Consider the following 15,499-nt stretch of genomic DNA (forward strand, 5'->3'; position numbering starts at 1 on the left):
AAATATGTATCCACATAGTCATTTATTCAGAGCAATGTCCCTTTTGTGATCAAATGAAGGAAGAGGCTAAGAAAAGAAGTGCAACAGTGATACATATGGATTAACTTTCAGGAGAAGCTTTCTGCTTAGAAGGATATGGAAACAGGGCATTAGCCTGTGATAAGCAGCAAATGAATCAACATGAAAGACATAAACCTAGAAAACACCATCATGATCAGTTGTGCAACAATTTGCATTGGACTATAAAGTATTAGACATGGTTCTCATGGGATGCCTCAGTCTCAGATATGCCGTGCATCTGACTGGATTGCCCCAGCCACTCTGGGCGACTTCCAGCAAATTATAAAATCACACTAAAACATCAGCCATTAAAAACTTCCCTATAAAGGGCTGCTTTCAGATGTCTTCTAAAAGTCAGATAGTTTCTTATTTCCTTGTCATCTGATGGGAGGGAGTTTCACAGGGCGGGCACCACTATCAAGAAGGTCCTCTGTCTTGTTCCCTAAAACCTCACTCTTTGCATTGAGGGAACTACTGAAAAGTCCTCAGAACTGGATCTCAGCTTTTACAAAAGTACGTAACTCAAAAGCAATTTATATTCAAGCCTACATTACATTAGTACCTAATGAGCCTGAAGAACTAGGAATTAGGAAGGGAGATATTTTTGTAGTATGTGAAGGATGTCATTCCAACTGATTAAAGTAAACATAAGTTTTCTTCTTAGGATCTTTATTTTTTCCGATATATGCCTGATTATTTTTTTTTTTGCTTCATCTATTTTTTTTCTTGTATTATTCTTTATTAACTACTTTATACCTGTGTGAGAACCAACATGGATTAGTGGATGGCATTATTACTTGCAGGTCTTCAAATATTTGAACCCCTTTAATGACACTTAGCATTATTTTATTTTTTTAATCACTACTAAAACATATTCTCAAGGTTGTGGGATATATAATAGTTGGAAAGTGGCTGTACAGCAGAGACATTCCTACAGACCTCCAGACTCAAGGAAGTCAGCCAAGCCACATGTCACTAGACCAGCTTGATGTGGAAGGGAATATTTCAGCAGAAACCCTGAAATGTTAATCTTTATACTGAATCTTCTTAAGAGCATCATATTTCCATGCCATCCCATTTTCTATCAATAGTTGTGGCAGTCCCGTTTTTTTTCCACCAGAGAAAAGAACTGGTCTTCCTAATGCAGCAGGCCACTTCTGGTTATCCATAGCTGCACTACCTAAGTATGCTCAGAACTTTACTTACTAGAAATAAGATATTATTTTTCAATTTCAGGTTGTTAGAACAGACTTGTGGTCATCTGCCATATCCTTGCCGCTTCCAAGATCCTGCTGCCACTTCTCAGGTGGTCATTCCTCATCGTGTCTTTGCTCCTCAGTGCCTTAAGAAATCCTGCGAAGAGGTTCTACTGCAACTGATTCCTCAGTGTCTCTCAGCTGCTTATAATCTCCTGGGTACCCATCCCTTTTCTAGGCTTGATGTCTTGATTGTTCCACCCAACTTCTCCAGTCTTGGAATGGCCAGGTATTGAGATTTTTCTATTTTTCCATGCATGTTTACTCATCTGCTAATTCTTCTCGGTATCTATCTTGCTCTGTTGTCCTTACCAGGCAGAAGAGCATTGTTTAAAATCCTATCTATATTTGTCATACCTGCTGTACTTCAGGAGATGCAAGACCAGTAGTAGTAAATCATAGTTCATCTGTAGCCATTTGGAAATTAAAAATGTGTTTTTGAAAATTATGACTGCGTTAAGATAAAGAGAACCGGTGGAGATAGCAAGGACCATGTCTACTACCTTTTGGCTGTTGGAGGCTAATTAATGGCCAGGTAAGATAAAATGTGGAATATAAATGTAATAATAGGCATATAAACAATGACTATATCAACTGTTTAACTGCAGTGTAAATTACTATATTTGAAATATCTTCCTTCAACATACGTATCAGAAGGAGAGCAATGATAGATACCAATTATTCCACTGGTGTTAGCAGTGTGCTGTGCTAGCTGATTTATGGGAACAAATATAAAACATAAGGCCACAAATGACACCCTTAAAATATAGGCGTGTAGTCTGGAGGTAGTGAGCCTCTTAAGTGAAAGAGATCCTGTTCTGATTTTGAGCACCCTGGAGGAATCTAGTTAATGGATGGTACAAATGATTCACATAGACCATCAGTTATGTTTCTTGGGCTCTGCAGACACAAAAGAGCTATTCAGGGAATTCTGAAAAGGGAGCACAAAATAGACCTTCCCATTGGAGCTGTTATGAGGACAGAAAGGATATGTGGAAGCATTGTTTATATACTTACCAAAGAGATTCCGAGATTCTAATACTGGTAGCTGGTGGCAGTATTGGGTTATTTGAAATGTTATGTCCTAATAAGCACTTGGGTTTTTCCATATTTTGACAGAACTACTAATAGCACTGTATTGTAAACAAGGAGATTCCCCTTCAGATGATGATTTATATGTTATTTTCATTTATAGACTGCACTGAAAGATCTCGAAGAGGTTTACAATAGATAAATGCATATATATTGTACATAGAAAGTACAATAAAACCATGTCAAATGATTCATAACAAAATACAGAAACAATACCATGTACATAAACATAATATCAAAATAAATAAAGCTACAGCACCTGCAAGGCAATAAAATATAAAATTTCAATCAACACAACATACATACGGTCACTTACTCTCACTCAGCACCTATTTCACACAACCACTACAATCATTCATTACCTCCATCAACAACTCATACATAAATTACTGACATGTAGCCATATTACAACCCACATACAAAGGTCCGCTGCTGAGCCTAATCTCTGAAGCACTTATAAACTCATGCTCCTAATATTAGGAGTGCTAATAAATAATACTCCTCTCATATCTCTCACCTGTGAGGAGCCCATATCTACCAGAGCAAGCTCTTGCTCTGGTGGGTATAGAACAGGGGTCAGCAATCTTTTTCAGCTGTGGGCCGGTCCACCATCCCTCACCGTCCCTCGGAACATATATTTTTTGGGGAAAATAATGAATGAATTCCTACGCCCCATAAATAACCCAGAGATGCATTTTAAATAAAAGTACACATTCTTCTCATGTAAAAACACCAGGCAGGCCCCACAAATAACCCAGAGATGCATTTTAAATAAAAAGGACACATTCTACTCATGTAAAAACACGCTGATTCCCGGACCATCCGAGGGCCGGATTGAGAAGGCGATTGGGCCGCATTCGGCCCACGGGCCTTAGGTTGCCTACCACTGGTATAGAACTACAGTACTTCTATCCACTCCCAGGTTCCAACTATATAATCATAACATGCACAGCACTGCACAACCTCAGCACCTGATAATCAGCGCTGGTAGCAGACACAAACATCAGCTTCTCACTCAAGGTGGCCCCAAAGGTCACCATAAACTCAGATTGTTGGGTTTTTTCATATTTTGGCATTGATCATTGGTTTGACTAAAGTACAGACTATAGGAACCATGGTAAAATTGACTTATGTCATTACACACTTGGGAAAACAAGGTTAATGTTCTGAACAGGCAAACCGTTGTTAATGCATTTGTTTCCTTTTGGGATAGTAAGACTGTTTAACTACTTGTGGCTCATAGGTCTTTGTATGTAGTATTGATTCAAGATAATACAGTGCGTGTTCAGATAAAATAACAGGTGAATTCCCAGCATGCTGGTAGGATATAGTGCACGTGGGGAGTAATTGCATCAGAAATGAGTTCATGAATGAAACCAAAGCAAAGTAATTATGATGGAAGTAAAACCTGATTAAATTTAGAGTAAAGTGCTACATGTGAATGTGTCTTTGTGCATAAGGAAATATTTTTGTGGTTATTCTAATAATTCCAATTTTTTAATGTCTTAGTTACATTAAAGTGAAGTGAAAAGAATGGCACTTTTCCATGTCTCTTGTGCTGTTACATTCCGTATTTTTCGCTCTATAGGACGCACCTTGTTTTAGAGGGGGAGAACAAGAAAAATTTCTCCCCCTCTCTGCGCAGTGCCCCTTCAGTGAAGTGGCAGGAGAAACGGAGCCCCTTCCATTTCTTCTCCCACTTAGCTGAAGGGGCACTGCACCTTAGCTCAACTGGCACCTACCCTTCAGCGAAAGGAACCCGAAGCATCTGGAGGCTTCAGGCAGCTATCTTTGAAGCCTGGAGAGCGAGAGGGGTCGGTGCGCACTGACCCCTCTCGCTCTCCAGGCTTCAGCGAAAGCAATGCGGAGCCTCCAGAGCGCGGCGGGAGCGCTCCCACTGTGCTTCGGAGGCTTCGCGTTGCTTTCACTGAAGCCAAGGAGCCTGCATTCACTCCATAAGACGCACACACATTTCCCCTTAATTTTTGGAGGGGAAAATGTGTGTCGTATAGAGCGAAAAATACGGTAAGTGTAAGATGCTTACATATCTGACTACTTTTTGACACCTAAAAGCGTGTGTGTGAGATACACACACACACACGTATGAAATTTATAACATCATGTTCTTCTGGTTGATGGTGCAAGATATTCTGTACATCTAATTCCTGTCAGTCCTTACTGTAACAATGCAATGACATCAGTTCAGATATGCTCCTGTATTCCAGCGCTCCTTTACTACTTTATGTATTATTTTGATGCAGAAAGGATGCTGTGCTATGTATTTATTTAATCATCTAGCTAGCCTATCTGCAGTAGTATAAACATAATGCAGCCTGCTGGCACAAAGGATCTGCTGTTCTGAGAATTCTAATTGTACTCCAGCCTGCCAGAGAAGGAAAGAGCCATAAATTTTCAGTCATTATCTTTAGATTTGGGATATTGTATGTGTGTGTCCATGTACGTCGGCAAGTCTGTTCCTCATTAGCCTTGTAGCTACTTCATTTTTAATGCACAAAAGTAGTACCATCTCTTATTTGAGGGGGATGGTTATCTCACATTTCAGAGTAGGAAGAAATGATGGTGCTTCTTCCGCAGAAGAGCTTAATTAGAGGCTTGAGGTTGTATTTTCCAGCGGCCACCACAGCAGATTCAGCAGCATTTTCTTTCAAGACCTGCCGACGCCTTTTAAAGGAAAATCTTCCTTTGAAATCTTACTTATATGTCTTGCATGTATCATCACCTTATGTTTTTAATTTGCTATGGACTTTTATATGGTAAGAGAAACCTGATTACTTATTTTAAAAAAATAATTAGAGGCAGCCCCGCCTGCTTCTAGATCTTAAATAGAAACTTAGGGGTGGGTTTTTTGTTTGTTTGACAATGCCTAGGTTAGTATTGCCATCATCCAGTGGTTCCTTTCAAGTCAACAGGACAGTGAATTGAAATTCCACAGTTGCTGTTTCCAGCATTAGCCCTGTTCTCTTGCTCTGCATCACACTTCCTATTTTCAGAGGCTCCTCATACCCACTGGTGCCTATCACAAGCAAATGTTTAGATGTGCTCTTTATGAAGCTGGAGGAAAGTGTCACAGTTAAAAAATAATAGTGTAAACATATTTTCCTTCTCTGAATCCTGAGATTTATTGAGTTTTGAGCTTTGATTGTTTCAGCAACATTTAATTAATTAATTAATTAATTAATTAATTAACCAACCAACCACCTTTATCTTCCAAGTATCTCAAGGTGGTGTACATGGTTCTCCTCCACCCCATTTCATCCTCACAACAACCCTGTGAGGTTAGGCTAGGCTAAGAGATGGTCTAAGGTCACTCAGTGAACTTCATGGCTGAATCCTGGTGTCTCAGGTCCCAGTCCAACACTCTGACCATTATGTGTTTTTCTGTAGAGCAGTGATCATTTGAGTTGTAACCAATTGTCTATGTAAGATGCTAAAGCTGTTGCTACATGCTCTGGTTACCTGCAGTGTTTTCTCTAGATGGGGCAATAGCAGTGCTGCCCTGGAGCAGCTGTTCATGCACTCCTCCTAGTGGTGCAGGAATAAAACTGCTAGCACATTTGCAAAACTAAACAGTCCAGTATGGTTTGACTCTCCCACTCCCTTGAAAGCGAGGAGGGAAAAGGAGATTGAAAAAGAGATATACAGTATGCAGTTCTTGTCGAACACAAACTGGTGTTTTCCTGGAAAGAGCAACATTGGCTTATCCATGTGGTCTTTCCAGGCTTTAAGGTCCAGTATAGCATTAAATTGATGGCAGGAGTGGGGAGGAGGGGAGTGTTGACAAGTGTCTGCCAAGTTTTATACATCTCTACATTTAGTAATGGCTAGAAGTAATTAATTAGACATAAGGGGTCACGAAGAGTCGGACACGACTAAACGACTAAACAACAACAACAAAGGAACGTCCCAGAAAGATAACAGCAGCTGACTGTCAGTATAATGTAGGGATAAATAGTAAGTACTATTCTTGAAGCGTTCATTATATATTAGTAGCAAACGAAAAGCTAACATAGGCCCTTTGTTGTATCAATCATATGAAAATTCAGTCAGTATCTAGTTAGGACATTAACTCCAGTGTATTCCAGATGCTGGCTTAGTTTTTTAAAAGGCTTGCCTAGAGGCAGGCCTTAGCGTTCTTATTGTGGCTTTATACTGTGTGATTGTTCTTCATCAAACATACAAAAATGGTTTAACGGCCATTAAAACTAGTTTGAGATGTTTAGTACTCAGCATATTCTCTGCTGCTCATATAACTGCCTCAAACAGAGGGTGGCTTCAGATATAGAGAAATGATGACAGAATGCCTGATTAACATGGCGTTAATTGTTTGTGCTTCCTGAATCAAGTATACTGTTGATGAAGTCAGTTTTCTGAATGCTGGATCTTATGTACTATGCATGCATAAGAGGAGAGTTATCGGCAGACTAATCCTAGTTGGGGAGAGTGGTAAAGTCCAATACAGCCTTATGAAGATTAAGCATGTTTGGCTGCCACAAAACATTGGCCAACTATCGAGGAGAGGAAGAGAAATGGAAAACTTGCTGGGAGAAGAATGGAATGGAGTCCTGAACAGGAGCACTCCACACTTCGACATTTTGTAGTATACAAAGTGAGAACTTGTACATTGCTGCATTGTACATGACCATGGGAAGTATGAAGCAACAGGGAAGATATACTCCTTCATATAAAAGGCAGGAGAACTAGAGTGATTGGGAAGAATTTTATGGTCTTAAAATTGGGGTTTGGAGTAGAATTTCACTAGGGATGTACCACAGTGTAGAGTGGAATGAATTTGGGAAATAATTGGGTGGAGTGTGGGGAAGGATGTCCCCTAGATTAGAGGCACAGATGCAGAACCCTCCCTATCTCAAATATTCAGAGTGAGTAAGATACACATTAAAAACTTCAGCAAAATAGAATAACATTCCATTGCTTTATAATATAACCATTATAAGTTGTCCAACATCTGATGACCAGTTAAAAGCCAGTCCCAAAGAGGGTGACCTTTTGAAAAGGCTTCAAGCTTGGGACCTGCTTAGGGAGGACCTGTAACTTGTAAACTGTTTTTAAAGATTACTATGACAAAGTGATTCAAGGGCTGTCATCATTTACAGTATGTGGAGTGATAAAAGTGATGATTTGAGGCATGCCTATTCATATTATCTGTAGGAGCATTATGAGAAAATGTTCTACCTCTTAGCTAAACCTAAAGTCAAATTTGCTACCTCTTTGGAAATGGTCCTCCACTCAGTTGTCAATTGGGGATCAAAACAAGATTTGGAGTACATCAAACACACAATATTTCCTTACCAGCATGCTGAACCACTTAGCCCATAAATGTGTAACAGATGTGTTTTGAGTCCAAGTCTATCATAGGGTGGAACACACAGTAATTACCTTCTGGTGGAGCTAAAAGAAAGATGTAGGAAAAATGAGGCTGTTATGATTGAACTCAAGTTGTGAGATCATTGCAGTGATGCTTCTAATTGGATTTCAATTTTTTTTATTCAAGTATTTCCAAAACTTCAACTTAAAAAAATATATATTCAAAAACAATAATATAGAGTCCCTGAAACACATTTGAACTAAATCTAGTTAATGGATAGACCAGAATTTTTTTGCAGGTTTTCTCATTTCATAACCCATTATTTTTAAGAGAGAACCTAAGTTTAAATTAGAACTTTTTGAACAACTGAAATCTGTGGAAACTGCTAATTATAACCCTGTTAATGTGGGTCAGAGAATTGAACAAATAACCCTATTGAATGCCATGGCAAAATGGAAAAGATCAGTTATTTTCAGTGTGTCTCACTTTCAAACAATTGACTGTCCTTTTAACTGAAAATATTTTTCTTTTCTCCCTCATGTTAAGTGGGCGGTCATAATTTATAGTCTTACAGGGAGCAGAGAAGATTAAAATATCAACAAAATATGGATTGCACTAAGATCCACATTGCTTGTCAGTCTGCAACTACACAGTCTCCCACCTAAAATAATTTCTGTGTGTTGCTTGATAAAGTTGGTGGGAAATGACTACAATTGTTAACCTCACATATCACTGGAGATTCCAAGTTCTGGGATTGTGAACATCTTTCAGGATTTGTTGAAATCTGAATTGGGGTTAGAAAAAAAAGTGGACAATGACATGTCTTCTTCATCTCAGACACATTGTGTCCAGTTCAGATAAATCTTGTAGCTCTAGGTATCCTGTGTTTTTCAAAAGTAATTAATCTGTTAAGAAAGATTTATAGACCACTTAATCACAGAACTGTTGAAGCAGTGTGCAGTACCTAGTTGCTATTCATACCTTTGGATGTTATTGTCTAACCAGGAAAAGCTTCAGCACAAGTAACACTTGGAGTGAGGGGAATACAAAGGTATAACTTGCAATCCAGAAAGATGGGTATGCACGTGTCTACTGACCACCTCACTTCTTGAAGCAGCAGACACTCATTCCATAAAATATTAGATACTGTTTTTGAGATTTCCTTAAGATAGGGAGGGGGGTTGAGAGATAGGACTGCTGTTTGACCAACACAAATCGAAAGGCTTTTTCTTTTGATTTTTGGGTGACATTGTGTAGTTAAGTGTATAGATGCTTAGGACTAAATTCCATTGAATTCAGTGCACCTTCTGAGTCAATTTGCATAGGATTGGGTTGTACTATTTAGTGGTATATATGTTGCATTAATAGGACGCAGGTGGCGCTGTGGGCTAAAGCCTCAGCGCCTAGGGCTTGCCGATCAAAAGGTCGGCGGTTCGAATCCCTGCGGCGGGGTGCGCTCCCGCTGCTCGGTCCCAGCGCCTGCCAACCTAGCAGTTCGAAAGCACCTCCGGGTGCAAGTAGATAAATAGGGACCGCTTACCAGCGGGAAGGTAAACGGCGTTTCCGTGTGCGGCTCTGGCTCTGGCTCTGGCCAGAGCAGCGATGTCACGCTGGCCACGTGACCCGGAAGTGTCTCCGGACAGCGCTGGCCCCTGGCCTCTTAAGTGAGATGGGCGCACAACCCCAGAGTCTGTCAAGACTGGCCCGTACGGGCAGGGGTACCTTTACCTTTACCTTTATGTTGCATTAATATCAAATGAACTGTAGAATTATTGCTTTTTAACAGGCATTTCCATTGCCTCTGAGAACCCTTTTGTAGTGTCAAAACATCCTATGAACATTACACATACTCTTGGTTACACTTTACTTGATTATTTTCCCTACCATGAGTTCCTTATATCTTCTTTTAAAGGTGTCAAAGCCTTTACTTGTTTAAGGGAGCATAGTGTAAGATGAACACTACATAGTGGATCTTCATAGTCTAAAGATCTCTTTCAGAACAAGAAATGTTCTTTCTCCAAGCCTGAATTGTAGAAAATGTGCTCAGATTGTAAATAGGGACCTTTGTGGTACTACTCTAGAATAATGGTTGTAGTCTATTGCATTTTGAGACTGGAATTATAGTGGTGCCTGCTAGGATCATTACAATTAACATTGTACAAGTGTTTTAAATATTTGAATGTTTATTTCAGTCAACATTGATAAATTTGATCATGAATGAAAATCCTATTGAATATACACATATTTTTAAATTGATAGAAACTCATCTCTTTAAAAATATGAAATCTACATTGTGAATTAGTTTATGAATTATTCTAGAATATAGCAGCATGGCTAATATGTATATATGTGCAATCTTATGAAGTTCATACTAACACTTTGCTGGTTCTGATCCTTCAAGAGGAACTGTCAATATGTTACTATTCTTTCACCAGCTTTCAAGAGTAGGACAGTTATTTTAGTCTGTAGACTAAGGGTGTGAATATGGGGTGATCATTACCATCTGGGGTGAATAAACAAAGCTTCTTGTTTAAAAAAGCATGTGTCACTACAGTAGTAAGATTATCAGCCATGTTGTTGATGGTAATGAGTGGTCCCCCCCCCAAAAAAAAAAAACAACAATGAGGAAAATTTTGGTATATAAGTATGAAGATGACAGCTCACACCTTGGCCTTGATGAACAGTTTTATCCATAAGGGAAATCTGAAAAATTAGATTTTTCCTCATAATATTTAGATCTGTATCTCTGTTATTATTTCAATACATTATGGATCTTTCCAGGTCAGTTTGTACCCTCTTGAGTCCAAATAGAGCAAAAGATGTGAAATGTCTAGCCCCAAACTAGGTAGCACATATTTTTGACTTTTGTAGGGATGGGGGGCGGAGAAGGTTGTTGTGTGTGAAAACTATGAATTATTGGTAGGGATGAAAGGATCTGCCAATTTTACTTGTGTCAATTTTTAATTTTTCCATTCTTCACTTCAGTTCTCTACATTTCTGCAGCAATTTGTGACCCCCACCCCCAAAAAAATCACCATGAAAAATATTTAGCATTTTAGTGCTAGGCCACTTTCTCTCATATATATATATATTAGCAAACATTGATTGGAGAACTACATAACAAAATTTTAAAAGTGTGAATTTCAAACAATGACTGTGTTTTGGTTCTCATATTGTTTCAAAAAGTGTAAATTTGAGATATTCAGCTTTAAATATTAATTCAGTTGAATTTCTCCCCCATTCCTAACTGATGGCCAGAATGGCTGGTTATTTTCCTAGGGCACAGGAAAAGCTACCTCATTTATTCGCTCCAGATATTAATGACCACCCCTTCTGGCCAATAAACTATCTATTAAAGCTCAGTTCTCAGGATTTTGTGGCAGCTGGTTTCTGTATTAGGGGCCATATTCCATGATCCACAAGACAGTCTCTGTGTAGAGGCCAAGATGCCCTGTGCATTATTATCCATGCCATGAATCCTTGTTCCCAAATCTAGCAGCTTCATGAAAAACACCTTCCATGTAGTTAGGTTCTTCTTAATTTTTGCTTTCATTCTCAGCAATATATTGCAGCATTCATTTCATGGTTTTTCTCATGGGAACAGTACAGTTTTTAGCCTGTTTCAGTTGGCACTTATCACAGCGGCCAACTAGAAGCTGTGCAAGCACAGAACTGCTGCTGCTTGCCTTTCATTTTAGTCCCTGTTCTAGTAAGAAACGAAAGGGGGGGAGGAGGAGAGAAGCTAAATTTAAAGTTAGAAGAATACAATTGGAGCAGCAGCAGATTTCAGGATATGGAAGGAAGAAGAAGAAGAAGAGTTTGGATTTGATATCCCGCTTTATCACTACCTGAAGGAGTCTCAAAGCGGCTAACATTCTCCTTTCCTTTCCTCCCCCACAACAAACACTCTGTGAGGTGAGTGGGGCTGAGAGACTTCAAAGAAGTGTGACTAGCCCAAGGTCACCCAGCAGCTGCATGTGGAGGAGAGGGAATCGAACCCGGTTCCCCAGATTACGAGTCCACCGCTCTTAACCACTACATCACACTGGCTCAGGAAAGCAGCACTGCCACGTTGTTACTCACAAACAGGTGCATTTTCTATAAGTGGGGTAACAGTTATGCACTTTGTATGTAGTAAAAGGGATGCGGGTGGCGCTGTGGTGTAAACTTGCCGATTGGCAGTTCGAATCCCTGCAACAGGGTGAGTTCCTGTTGTTCGGTCCCTGCTCCTGCCAACCTAGCAGTTTGAAAGCACGTCAAAGGCAAGTAGATAAATAGGTACCGCTCCGGTGGGAAGAAACAGCGTTTCTGTGCGCTGCTCTGGTTTCGCCAGAAGTGGCTTGGTCATGCTGGCCACATGACCTGGAAAAACTGCCGACAAACATCAGCTCCCTCGGCCAGTAAAGCGAAATGAGCACTGCAACCCCAGAGTTGTTCGCGACTGGACTTAACTGTCAGGGGTCCTTTATGTAGTAAAAGGAAATTCTGCAAATATATCAAAATTGAAAATGCACACACACAAACATAGAAGAGGGACATAGCAGAGGTCTTTATGATAGCAATACTTGAGTTAATAATAATCTGATAAAAAGCCTTATGAAGTTGTAACTGTGACCAGAGCAATGAAGGCAGCTGATCCATAATTATAGAACAGAACTGTAATGTTGAAGGGACCCCAAGGGTCATCTGACCCAACCCCATGTAATGCAGGAATCTCAACTACGTCATACATGACAAATGACCATCGAACCTCTGCTTAAAACCCTCAAAGGAAGTTGGAATCTAGCAATATTGGAAGGGCCACAGTTTCCCCATCCCTGCTTTGCATGATATGATTGAATATGTCCAAGCACTCCCTTTGAAAGGTTTCCCATCATCAGCCTGCTTGGCTACTCATTTGCCATCAAGTGTTAATAGAGCAACAATTTATACTCCTGTTGGTTAAGGCACTACTGTTACTATTTTGAATGCTAATATATGATGTTACAATAACTAAGTATTTGGAAAGCTTCATTCTTTGGAGGCTAGTAAGATGGTACAGTCTGTGCTGTGAAATGTCTATTGCAGATCTCTCATTTGACTGTATTCTTCTTTGGGTTGGGTTATGAAGCAGATAATTCTGCAATAAAGTCTTAAGTCCTGAGCCAATGATCAGATTCAGAAGTACAATTCAGACATTAATGGAATTCCACAGTTCTGTAATGGCTTCCTTATTAAGTCCAATGGAGAGAGCCATCTTGGTTATGTCTCTCTCTGGGTTCTGCAAACTAAAAATTGCAAAGTTAAAATTATAACGTTTTACATGATGCATGGTGCCAGCATATCAACTAAATTCTGTTTTGTGTTAAGCATTAGTGATGAAAATACAGACCCACTGGACTGAAGTCAGTGGATTCATTCTTGATTTATATCTCGAGTAGGAAATGGAAATGAAATGTAGCCAAAGATTTCTTAGCAGGACTGCTAACATATAGGATTTGTTTAAATTGGATGGTTTTAAGCTTTAACCATGTTTATATATTGATGTATGTTTATATTCATTAAAGCGTTCACTTCTATCCTGGACTTCAGTGCACACAATGTTAATGCATATTTTCAGGAGTAAGTAAACATTTGACATCCATTAAAAGGATGGTAATGCTTATAACAGTACATCTTTATCAAGAAACAATTTATGGAACATATAGAAAACATTGGTGTGTAAACTTTGTATACCAGATGTCTATGTGGACTATATATTTTATTTACGTTTCAGTTTTAAAAGTGTTATTCTATTTCTTTCGTAATCATATTGTTTTTGGAACATTTTACTTCCTTTTCTTTCATAGTTACTTCTTTGGCAGGCTTGAATGTGTTTATGCTAGGTAATAAATGCAGGCTTCCTTTTATTCTGCCAGCCCAATAGCTCCCATTGCAAGAATCAACAGCCAATGACCTTGTGTCAGTTACTGCTCTGCACTGTCTCTCAGGTGCCAGCCTAAAGTCATTTTCTGTTTTCCTCCATGTTTCTTGAAACAACTTGTCAAATTTGTGGAGAGGGGAACAGGAAATCTTTTCATTTCACCTTTCTCCTGTCTAGCACACCCTCTTTTTTGCAAACATACTTGAAGCTAGTGCTAGTCAGTGTTATTACTTGTGTTGGTCTGTTGCCCTCCACGTCTCAATTTGGTTTTTAGGGAAAATGATGTACTGATCATAGCTCTTTAGCTTGAGATGCGTACAGTGTTTTCTTATCGTTATCTGATATATTGGTTTCTAATCATGTAGATTTAAAAAAAGAAAAGCATTGCACATAACTGTAATTCAGTGATTATGTATATTTGTATAAAAAGTAATTCAAGCTTCAGATGCTTTTGTGTTGTTGGGTAAGTTGATTATGGAACCTCTGAAAAGGTTTGGTTGGGAGAGATGTTTACATAAAATGATACTGAAAGAGATTCAGATATGTTTTGCACTTGGAAGTTATCCTTCTGCATTTGAATTCTGAAATACAAATGGAAAAATACTTATCAAAGTTATGGGGGAGAAAAACTTTTGACTTGTGACAGCTGCATTTGTTTATAGATTTCTATCTGTAAAATCCCGGTGTAATTTGATCACATATGGACAGCTGTTTGAATTCTCATATAAAACCATACTCCAAACAGTTTGCCTCCTGCTTGACAAGAATATGATATATGTCAGAGCAAACATTTTTCTTCACAGTAGTAATTACTTTGATAGCAGAAAACAGGCTTGCTAGTCTTATAAGCATTATTTTGTGTTATTATGTTCTGATGTCATTGTAACACTTGGTCCACTTTCTTGTTTGTATTCCAGCACACTAAGCAATAATTTTAAAAATTAGTTTTAGTGTGGGTCATATTATGATTATAGCCATAGGTATAATCATATAAAGGTAAGTAACCTTCCGTAGGGGTAATAACTGACTGCATTGCTATTTTTGTATTCCCAAAATTCTTCATTCAGTGGAATCCTTTGAATTCCAGTTTTATTTTAGATATATAACAGGTTTATAGCCCATAAAGTTGCAGGTATCTGTATGTTTAAAAGGTAAATACGAGGGTTACAGTTGGTTCCTAAGTCACAGCAGAATCAGAACATGTGACCTAGAATAATGCAGAAACCCCTGGTGATGATAGCAGTTAATACATTCCAGCTGTGTGAGCAGTTTGAAGTGATGAGGCAGGAACAGAAGCAAGTGGCAGGCAGTTGAGAAAGTATGTCGGTGAGTAGTTCAATCCAACTAAGAGTGGGGAGTTGCTCAGAGTAAATAGCTGGAAAATGTTCTGAGAGCTTATAGTGGAAAGTGAAGCACCACTGGTTCCTTGAATCTTTTGGTAGACAGAGATCAAGTTTGCAGTACTTACAGAAGTTCCTTCTGGCTAGCTGCCAGGGTATTTGAGAGGGTGGAAGTCCCAGGGCCAGCAGAGACCCCCAGACTCTGCGCTTTCTTTTTCTTTTAAAGTAAATCTCTAACACTTGTAGAATGGAAGCTTATGAAGCAAAATGTGCCGGGCAGCTAATTACAGGGTGTGCTTGGGGGAAGGAAAGGGGAACTCCATTGGGGCTGGTACACTGTCCTTGTGTACAGCTTCCGCTGATGGGTCTGGTTAGATGAAACCAGCCCTATATTTTTTTTACTAGATTCAGACAATATACATGGAGCTTCCAGGTTCTTTTGGAAGGAGCTTTCTGGCTCATTTTGAAGAAGTTTTTTTTAATTTTTTCCTTGTAGAAAAGTGAG

The 15,499-nt window shown here is 39.1% G+C and overlaps 1 protein-coding gene across 10 annotated transcripts in view; it reads left to right on the plus strand.

Annotated features, from left to right (window-relative positions):
- AOPEP (aminopeptidase O (putative)) overlaps positions 1 to 15,499 on the plus strand; it is a 182,519-nt gene that overhangs the window by 23,169 nt on the left and 143,851 nt on the right. For all 10 annotated transcript variants that reach the window (XM_079996065.1, XM_079996063.1, XM_079996069.1 and 7 more), the window contains one exon: positions 1,297 to 1,545. In XM_079996065.1, coding sequence (XP_079852191.1) covers positions 1,297 to 1,545 — 249 coding nt within the window. The remainder of the gene's footprint in view (positions 1 to 1,296; positions 1,546 to 15,499) is intronic.

The sequence above is a fragment of the Podarcis cretensis genome (assembly GCF_951804945.1).
Source record: "Podarcis cretensis genome assembly, chromosome: 11".
In the NCBI taxonomy this organism is placed as follows: Eukaryota; Metazoa; Chordata; class Lepidosauria; order Squamata; family Lacertidae; genus Podarcis; species Podarcis cretensis.